Genomic DNA, 9,688 nt, shown 5'->3' with positions numbered 1-9,688 from the left:
GAAGGTTAGCTAAGAATAGAAAGGAAAGAAAGATAACGAAGATTTGTGGCTCGGGCTTTCTGTCCGAGCCAGCAGACTGTGATTGGCCATTAATTAGAAACAACGACATGAGACCAATCACAGATGCACCTGTTGCATTCCACAGCAGCAGATAACCATTGTTTACATTTTGTTCCTGAGGCATCTCAGCTTCTCAGGAGGAAAAATCCTAAAGGAAAGGATTTTTCATAAAACATGTCTGTGACAGCGCAGCACGCTGTGAGCCCAGCAAGGGCCACCTCCCCTCACGAATCCCTTCCCTCCAAGCCCCGGGGCGGGCTGAGAGCCGGGCCCTGTGCGCTGGGCCGTGCCCCTGCCTGGCCCACATCCCTCTGCTGCTCCCGGCATCAGCTGATCGCTCCGGGCAGCCGCTGCTGCACAGTCAGGCACACAGATTGCCGGGGAAGCGGCCAGGGGACAGCAGGGTGGCAGCCCGGGGGGCTCGGGGGGCCGGGGGCAGCCGTGCCCTGAAAGCCGAGCCACCTGCGCGCTGCTACCTGCTGAATAATAGAGGAGCTGCCGGCCAGCCCAGAGAAATGTGATGCTGCTGAGGCGGCCCGGGAGGACACCCGAGCTGCTGCCGGAGCTGCGATAGCGACTGCAGCCAAGGAGCTCCCGGCCCCAAGGAGCTCCCGGCCACAAGGAGCCTCCAGGCCCCGCGGGCTGCCCGCAGCGCTCGGCCCGGCCTGCCCGGCCCGCTCCGGGGGCTCGGGCTGGGGCTGGCAGGGCGATGTGAGCTGCCCGGGCACCCAGCGAGCACAGAGCTCCAGGGCAGGGCCGGGTGTCCCGGGGGGTGAGGCAGAGGCTGCCCGCAGGCAGGCAGCAGCTCAGCCCCATGTCCAGAGGAGGGGAGATGGTTTATATCCCCGATGACTCCGACTTCAGCTCCTTCAGGGATCAGTGCGAGAGCCTGGAGGGCTGGCACTGCCGCTACAACAAGGCTGGCGTGACCGTGTGGAGCCAGGGCCAGGAGGAGAGCTGCACCGTGCAGAAAATCAAGGTAAGCAGAGCTTTCCCTACCCCAGCCGTGTGCCCGGCTGCTCCCGAGGGTCCCTGGGGGCTGCCCCGTGCTGGGGATGCCAGCCCGGCCTTCCTGGGGGTGTTTCTGCCCCGAATTCCAGGGCTGGCAGGGTTAGAGCCGAAGATGCTTCCCGGCTGCTGCTCTGGCTCCTACTGCCGGCCCGGGGCTTCACCCGGCGGGATCTCCCATTCTGCTGCTCACCTGGGGCTGCACCCGCTGAGTTCCCCCATCCTGTGCTCACCTGGGGCTGCCTCCTGTCCCCACAGCATCCTGCTGCTCACCTGGGGCTGCACCCGCTCCCCACAGCATCCTGTGCTCACCTTGGGGCTGCACCCGATGGGATCCCCTATCCTGCTGCTCACTGGGGGCTATCCCGCTCTCCAAACTGCTGGGATCAGTCACATTATAGAGATGGCCCTGCTGGAGCCCCCAGACGGGCTCATGGGATGTGTCCCCAGTGTCCCTTGCCTGGCTCTGCAGTCCCCTCCCATCCCCACGGGTGAGATCCTGTGGCAGCCCCAGGTGCTGTTCTGGGAGGTTTGTCACCTGCCAGGGGCTGGAGCTGGGGTGCTGCAGAGGGACAGGAGGTTCAGCCATCCCTCAGGTACCTTTTGGTTGATCTGCACAGCCGCAGAGGCACTGCCAAGTGACCCTGGGCACGTCAGGAGTGGCTGCAGGGGGCACGGGGTGAGCCCAGGGTGGGCATCCTGGACTTTGGCTTTTCTGGCACCAAGAATCCCGACCCCGGGGCAGGCATGGGACCTGCCAGAGTGAGGAGAGGCAGAGCATCTGACCTGCAGGGCAGCTGCAGAGAGCATTCTGTTCTCCATGCAGAACATCCGAGCTGCAGGGCAGCCCAGCTGTTGGAGAGCATTAGGGTTAAGGTTAGAGTTCACCCAGCAGTGTCACCACAGCCCTGGGGAGGTGATGAGGAGGGGGAAAGGCTCTGGAAGAGGCTCTTCCCCCTGCAGAAGCTCTCCTGCAGCTGGGACATGAGGAGAAGCTGGGCACTCACTGCTGCCCTGGACAGAGACCCTGCAGGGCCAGGGGGAGGAGCAGGAGCAGCACTCTCAGCAGGGCTGCAGCTCCAATTCACATTTCCCTGCTGCTGTGAGCCAGGAAGAGCTTCTGCACCTGGGTCAGGGAGCATTTAAACCAGCTGGGCATGCACAGGATTAAGGGGTGCTGAGGGGCCAGGCCAGCACCTCTCTGAAAAGTCCTGGTGACTGTAGCAGGTTCCTGACCTGGGAAGAGGCAAAAATCCCATTTCTGTCCCAAAAGGAAGCTCCAGGGTGTCACTGTGGGCTGCTGTGTCACCTCAGTCCCTGGGAAGGACACGGAGAATGTGCTCCTGGAAGCTGTGTCCTAAAGGAGGAGGGCAGTGGTGACAGCAGCAAGGACCTGCCAAGGGTAAATCCTGCCTGAGCAGCCTCTGCAGGGAGAGGTTGGCTCTGTGTCTGTGGGCAGATCCAGCCTTGGACAGGGCTTCCCATGGTGAGATCTGGACTGGAGAGGTGGATGCTGCTCAGAGTGACCAGGACAGGCTGGCAGGAGCCCCTGGAGCCTAGCCTGGCATGGGGGCTGCAGTTCTGTCCCCTCTGCCACCACTGACCCCACAGGACCCCAGGCACCACTAACCCCAGGTCCTGGGCAGTCAGGGAGTGTCACCCAGCCTGGTTCAGGGCAATCATGGGGGTTTCCCTGCCCTGGAGAGGACCTGGGCACGGTGCAGGTGTTGGCACTGCCCAGAGCCCCTTTCCCATAACGTGGGATGCAGCCTGAGCTGCACAGCTCCCTTGGGATCAAGAGAGCCTCGGTGTGTCCATTAACTGAGAGAGTTAATTACCTCAGATTCCCTGAGCAGCTGCAGCTATGGATTTTTCCCACCCAAATTCCCTATGGATGGGTCTGGGCTCTGTGCTTTGCCCATCCCTGCTGCTGTGCCAGGCAGGGCCGTTCATCCGAGCCTGCAGGGGTTGGTGCACAGGCTTTAGTGGAGAATTTGGGGCTGCAAGGCTGCGACGGTCCCTCTGTGACACCCAGAGTTTCCTGGAGGCCCACGAGCTCCACTTGCAGCTGGAAAATTCCCTCACCCTGCAGCAGCAGCACCTGCAGCCCCCGCTGCAGGCAGGGAGGGGAGAGCAGGAGGAGCGGGCTGGGTGCTGCCACCCTCCCCCGGTGCCCTGGGCACTGCAGCACATCTCCGAGCCGCCCTGGGCACGAGTCCATCCATCCCCAGGGAAAGCTGGCCCGAGATTGATGGCACCTGCCACGCTTACAGGGCCATCTCCGCTTACACGGCGCCTCATCAAAGATGCAAGGGCTCTAACGAGGAGCAGATGACATCTCCCTCCTGCCGGCGCTCCGAGGAGCAGGGCGGCCGCCTTCATCAATAATGCACGGCTGGCGCAGCTCCGCGGCTCCGGTTACAGCCGGGCCCGACAGCCCCGGGGAGGGGACACGAAACCCCCCGGGAGAGAGCCCAAACACCCCCAAGGAGTGGCTCTGAAACCCCCCTAGAGTGGGCCTGAAACCCGCCAGGATAGGACCCCACCCCAAAACTACCATGAAGTACACGGGCACACCTTTGTTTGCCCTGCAAGGACATGGGGCAGGGGACAGGCATCAAAGCCTGGACCAGAGGGATCATCGATGTGAGGGTCATTCCAGCCCCGCGGTGGCTCCGGGGGTGTCCTGCAGCAGGGACTGTCCTGCATCCTCCATGGCACGGGGACACGGTACAGCCCAAAGTGCTCATGCCTTCCTCCATGGCACAGGGACAGGGGACAGCCCAAAGTCCTCATGCCATCCTCCATGGCACAGGGAAACGGGAGAGCCTGAAATCCTGGTGCCATCCTCCATAGCACAAGGATATGGGACAGCTCGAAGTCCTGGTGCCATCCTCCATGGCACAGGGATATGGGACAGTCCAAAGCCCTGGTGGATCCTCCATGGCACAGGGACAGGGAACAGCCCAAAGTCCTCGTGCCATCCTCCATAGCACAGGAACAGCCCAAAGTGCTGGTGCCATCCTCCATGGCACAGGGATGTGGGGCAGCCCGAAATTTTGGTGCCATCCTCCATGGCAGAGGGACAGGAGACAGCCCTCGTGCCATCCTCCATGGCACAGGGACAGCCCGAAATCCCGGTGCCATCCTCCATAGCATGGGGATATGGGACAGCCCAAAATCCTGGTGCCATTCTCCATGGCCCAGGGACAGGGGACAGCCCAAAGTGGGCACAGCCCAGGCTGGTGCTGCCCCTCTCCCCACAGACCCGCATCTCGTGCAAGGACGTCCCTGCAGAGACGCTCTATGACGTGCTGCACGACACCCGCTACCGCAGCAAGTGGGACTCCAACATGATCGAGACCTACGACATCGGCCGCCTCACCGTCAACGCTGATGTGGGATACTACTCCTGTGAGCACCCCCAAGACCCTCGGGCCCCTCCCCAGCCTCCTGAGTGTGTGTGGGGCCGTGGGGCCGGGGCTAATGGGATCTGTCCACAGGGAAGTGCCCCAGCCCCCTGAAGAACCGGGATTTCGTCACGCTGCGCTCCTGGCTGCCCCTGGGCAATGACTACATGATCATCAACTACAGCGTCAAGCACCCGGTGAGCCCTGGCTGCCCCCAGGCCTGGCAGGGCTGTCTGTGGGCACAGGCAGGGCTGGGCAGGCTCTGAGGTGCTGGAATCTCCCCACAGAAATACCCACCCCGCAAGGATTTCGTGAGGGCTGTGTCCCTGCAGACTGGGTACCTGATCAAGGCCAACGGGGACGGCGCCTGCATCCTCTATTACCTCACCCAGGTGGACCCTCGAGGTGAGTGCCCCTCACCCAGGGCTCACCCCCCTGGCTCTGATTTTATAATATGCCACTTTTGTTTTCCCCCCTCCCTTCTCCAGCCTAAAAAGGTTCCATCTGTCTGCTAATCTCTGATCCTCCCAGTTGTAAGAACTACTGTCCAGTCAGTGGAACTCAAATTTTAGTTTGCAGGATCATGGCTTAAAGCCTTTGGGATCCTGCGTGTTAGCAAATGGGTGTCTCTTCTATGCAGGTTTATTGTATGTCTTTTAATGCTGCAGAATTATTTCCAGAAGGTAAGCTCAAGGCTTTCCAGAAGGTAGGCTCAAGCCCAGGAGTCATGTAGGAAGACATGGTATTAATTAGAAAAAGAGTAACTCTGGTCTGGTGTTCTGCATCTGCAACAGTCACCATCTTCTATCAATTCAAATGTAATACAACTACTTTTATAGAATAACCTCTTTTTCAAAATCCAACTGCAGAATTAGTTCCACAAACTCATTCTAAAGCCCTCCTATCATCGCTACATTATCTATGCATATCCAGATAGCTCTCCATCACCCAGGCAGCTGGGAATGGGGGCAGCCCGAGGATGCAGGGGTGCCCACGCCAGGCCTGGGGGTGCTGCAGGCTTGTGGTGCCTTCCCTGGGGCTAGGCCTGCTCCTCTGGTGACAGAGCTTTGGGCTCTTGCAGGGTCGCTGCCGAAGTGGGTGGTGAACCGTGTGTCCCAGTTTGTGGCACCCAAGGTAAGGAGGGGATGGGGGTCCTGGGAAGCAGGGATGAGCTGCCCAAATTACAGGATGGGGGGAGAAGAGAGGAGGGTTGATCCAGGCTCTCAGGAGGGTGATGCAGTGACCCAGAACTTGGAATGGGTGCTGAGTGATCCAGAGCTCACAGGACGGGTCCTGGGTAATTCAAGGCTCTCAGGATGGGTGCTGGATGACCCAGAGCTTGCAGAATGGGTGCTGAGTGATCCAGAGCTCACAGGACGGGTCCTGGATAATCCAAGGCTCTCAGGGTGGGTGCTGGGTGATCCAGAACCTGCAGGATGGGTGCTGGGTAATCCAAGGCTCTCAGGATGGGTGCTGGATAATTCACGGCTCACAGGATGGGTCCTGTGTGATCCAGGGCTCACAGCCTGGGTCCTGGGTAGTCCAAAACTCTCAGAATGGGTGCTGGATGACCCAGAACCTGCAGAATGGGTGCTGAGCGATCCAGGGCTCACAGGATGGATCCTCAGTGATGTAGAGCTCCCAGGATAAGTGCTGGGTGACACAAGGCATGCACTGGGCACGTTGCTGGGGCAGCCAGGCCCCTATCCCATACCAGCACCCCAAACCCTGCACTGGGGTGCTGGGAGCTGTGCCCACAGCCCAGAGCAGCCCAAACCCCATCCCTGCTGTGCCCTCAGGCCATGAAGAAGATCTACAAGGCTGGGCTGAAGTACCCGGAGTGGAAGCGGCGGCACGACCCCGGCTACAAGCCCTGGGTGTACCCCGAGCAGAACACGCTGCCCAGCGTCAGCCTGGCCGAGCTGTCCGTGCAGCACGCCGAGTCCCTGGAGAACATCGACGAGACTGGCCTGCCCGAGGAGCACCTGAGCACCAGCGACCACGAGGCCTGAGCCCTGAGCACAGGGAGCCCCCTCAGCACCCAGGCTTGGCACCCAGGGGGCACAGCTGGGAATGTGGGCTGTCCCTGCTTCCCCAGAGTCAGATCTGCTCTCCAAGTCCTTCATCGTTGACCCCTCTCCCTACCCAGGCAGTGGGAAATGTCCTGTGGGATCTGTGCAGCCACAGGGGCTGGGAAGAGGCAGGATGGGCACCCTGGTGGCCCCTGTGCCCATGGAGATGTCCCTGCAGGAGACAGAGGGCAGTGGGTGTTCAAGGGCTTTCCTGGCACCTGGATATGTCTCTGCCTCTCTATGACCCTCAAAGGCCCAGAAGAGGGGGGTCTGTCAGGGTCCTGCCCAGGCTTTGCAGCAGCACAAGGTTTGCATTGACCCTGTCTGGCCTGCCCGAGGTCAGGCTGGACCCACTGCAGCCCTCCACACCCCTCCCAGCTTAGTGTGACCCCCTCCCCATCTCAGGGAGCCCTCCCAGGCCCTCTGCTGAGCACCAGGCTCACCTCTGCAGGCTGGCTCTAGCCCAGCTGGCTCTGGGGACCCCTTCCTGCTGTTTGTGGGGTCCTGGGCCTCCTGTGTCCCCACTCCCCCAGTGTTTGCCGCTGCTGTGGTTCCTGGTGCAATAAAGGCGTTGGTGTGTGTGAAAGCTCATGGGGCTGGTACAGCATGGGGAGGGGGCTGGCACAGAGCCCACCCAGAGCTCTGAGTGGGACAGAAGGGCACATCCACACAGCCCCAACACCTGGGGTGACCCTCAGCAGGGACAGAATGGCCCCAGCAGGACAGGACAGGACAGAGGGATGCAGGGCTCTGCACCCCATGGGAGCGTGCGTGGGCAGGGGGCAGCTTCCACAGGACAACGGGAAGTTGGTCTAGACAGGCACTGCTGTGGGAATTCGCTGACAAATGAAGGATTTTCCACCCACTCCTCGCCCCCACACCCGAGGCAGCTGCTGGGCTCTGTCCCCAGCTGGGTTTGAGCAAGGTCAGTGCAAATGGGGGTATCATTGCAGGTTCACCCCCACTCTGACCCAGCTTCATCCCCCTGGGTCCACTCCAGAGCTGCCCTGTGCATGCTTCCCCCACTCCTGGAGCTTTTCTCCACCCCAACATGGATGCCTGCTGTCCTCCTTCAGCAGAGGGGTCACAAATGTCCCCTGCTGCCTCGGGGGACATCACACACACACACAGAGTGCTGGGAAGGGGACAGCAGGGTCTGGCTGGCTGTTGGGACAGCTGGATCTGGGGCTTTGCAGCAGGGCTGGCTGCACAGAAGCCATCTCTGCAAGGAAAATGTGGAAAACAGGGGCAGGGGATGTGCAGCTCACAGGGCTCCCTCTCCCCACGCTGCTCCCACCTCTGGCAGCACACGGGGATTATTTCACCTGTTAAAAGGCACAACCCAGCCCCAAATTGCCCCAAAACCATGCTGGCAGAGCTGGGAATTGTGGAAAATCACCCCTGGGTGCTGCTCTGATAGGGCAGATCCCTCCGGCACCCCAAGCCCTGTGGGTGTTGGGGTGCAGACCCTTCTCCCACGGGAAGGAGCCTCATCCCTTGGCATTCCTGGATGTTTCCCTGCAGGATCCAGGCTGGATCTGGGGATTTGCAGCAGGGCTGGCTGCACAGAAGCCACCTCTGCAAGGAAAATGTGGAAAACAGGGGCAGGGGATGTGCAGCTCGCACCTCGCAGTGACCCAGAGGTGCTCCCTCTCCTCACGCTGCTCCCACCTCTGGCAGCACACGGGGATTATTTCACCTGTTAAAAGGCACAACCCAGTCCCAAATTGCCCCAAAACCTCTCTGGCAGAGCTGGGAATTGTGGAAAATCACCCCTGGGTGCTGCTCTGATGGGGCAAATCCCTCGAGCCCAGGGGTGCTGGGGTGCAGACCCTTCCCCTGCAGGAAGGAGCCTCATCCCTCATCCCTTGGCACTCCCGGATGTTTCCCTGCAGGATCCAGGCTGCGGCTCTGCCGGGGGTTATTTTTAGCCAGCCCTGAGTGGGAGTGAGGAGCTGCAGCCTGAGCACCGAGAGCCCTGCAGGGAGCCCCAGGGAAAGCTCTGCGGGGCCGGGTGACACCTCAGCCCGGGATGTGGCACAGGAGTGTCCCTGTCACCGCCCGCATCCAGCACTGGCTCTGGGAGAGCTCCTGGCCCCCAGAATGAGCAGGGTGGGACCGGGGGGTGCCGGCAGCCCCAGCACCGTGATTTCACCTGGAACAAATTACTTCAGCCATTCATATCAATAAATCCCCCCTCTAACAAACCACTTAAGCACAACCCCCTGAACCTGACCATGAACTTAAGCTTCTCTGACCAGTTTTCAAGCCCATCCTTCCTAGGAATCCCATTAATCCTCATCTCAACAACATTTCCAGCCCTCCTGCTACCATCCCTGGATAACTGATAAATCACTAACTGACTCTCAACCCTTCAACTATGGTTTATCAACCTAGTTACAAAACACCTAATAATACCCCTAGACAAAAAGGACACAAATGAGCCCTGATTTTAACATCCCTTATAATCTTCCTCCTACTTCAACCTTCTAGGATTACCAGGTTTCCTGCGGCACAAACAGGAAAGGGACCGGCCACCGGCATCCCCATGGGGTGGGCAGGGTGCGGGGGGCTCGGAGCCCCCCGGGGGCACTCGCTGGGATTTTGGGGGAGCGAGTGGTTCAGGGCTCGGTGGGACCAGCGCCAAACATGCGGGGGCTGCGGCCCCGCACGAGAGCCCAGCTGGGCGCTCTTCCTGTCCGGCTCCGAGCGCGGAGGAGCCGCCTGTGAGCAGAGGTTGGAAAGGAAACGGGAAGCTGCTGCTGGACGGGAGATTAGCCCGAGGCAGTGATGTCAGCCGGCCCTGATGGATCAGGGGCAGCGGCAGCATGCCACGGGCCCCATCTGGCCACACTCCGTGTCAAACGTGCCCCTGCTGGGGCAGGATGTGACTCCATCCCTGGATCCCGTGATTTGTCACTCCTGAGCTCATGGGTAGCTCTTGGGCAGCTTTTGGCCCCACCACCCAGAGCAGGACAGCAAGGAGCCCCCCCAGCAGCCTCATGGACTGGCCTTGAGCCGGGCTTTGGCCTGGAGAGGTCCAGCAGATTTCCAGGACTCCAGTTTCCTCCTCCCCAGGGGCTCAGCTCTCTGCCATGCCCTGCAGACCCTCAGGGTCAGTCCCAACCCCACATTCCC

The 9,688-nt window shown here is 60.7% G+C and overlaps 1 protein-coding gene across 2 annotated transcripts; it reads left to right on the top strand.

The window, feature by feature from the left end:
* Window positions 1-207: 207 nt before the first annotated feature.
* LOC135453650 (START domain-containing protein 10-like) lies at window positions 208-8,264 on the top strand. Of its 2 annotated transcripts, XM_064724906.1 has the most exons (6): window positions 208-1,039; window positions 4,335-4,482; window positions 4,572-4,675; window positions 4,766-4,883; window positions 5,560-5,612; window positions 6,278-8,264. In XM_064724906.1, exons 1-6 carry the CDS (start codon window positions 875-877, stop codon window positions 6,488-6,490), a joined length of 801 nt encoding a protein of 266 aa, XP_064580976.1. In that variant the 5' UTR covers window positions 208-874; the 3' UTR covers window positions 6,491-8,264. The 2 variants fall into 2 exon arrangements, with proteins under 2 accessions (XP_064580976.1, XP_064580975.1); XM_064724905.1 differs by lacking the exon at window positions 208-1,039 and having other exon boundaries at window positions 2,477-4,482.
* Window positions 8,265-9,688: the final 1,424 nt, after the last annotated feature.

The sequence above is a fragment of the Zonotrichia leucophrys genome, chromosome 13 (genome assembly GCF_028769735.1).
Source record: "Zonotrichia leucophrys gambelii isolate GWCS_2022_RI chromosome 13, RI_Zleu_2.0, whole genome shotgun sequence".
In the NCBI taxonomy this organism is placed as follows: domain Eukaryota; kingdom Metazoa; phylum Chordata; class Aves; order Passeriformes; family Passerellidae; genus Zonotrichia; species Zonotrichia leucophrys.
This window is presented reverse-complemented; position numbering and strand designations above follow the sequence as displayed.

Excerpts from the sequence above, each read along its gene's own strand:
- LOC135453650 (XM_064724905.1), top strand. The coding sequence starts at position 4,143 with ATGGCAGAGGGACAGGAGACAGCCCTCGTGCCATCCTCCATGGCACAG. Across the intron at positions 4,676-4,765 it reads ACTACAGCGTCAAGCACCCG|AAATACCCACCCCGCAAGGA; the intron begins GTGAGCCCTGGC and ends ATCTCCCCACAG. Across the intron at positions 4,884-5,559 it reads CACCCAGGTGGACCCTCGAG|GGTCGCTGCCGAAGTGGGTG; the intron begins GTGAGTGCCCCT and ends GGGCTCTTGCAG.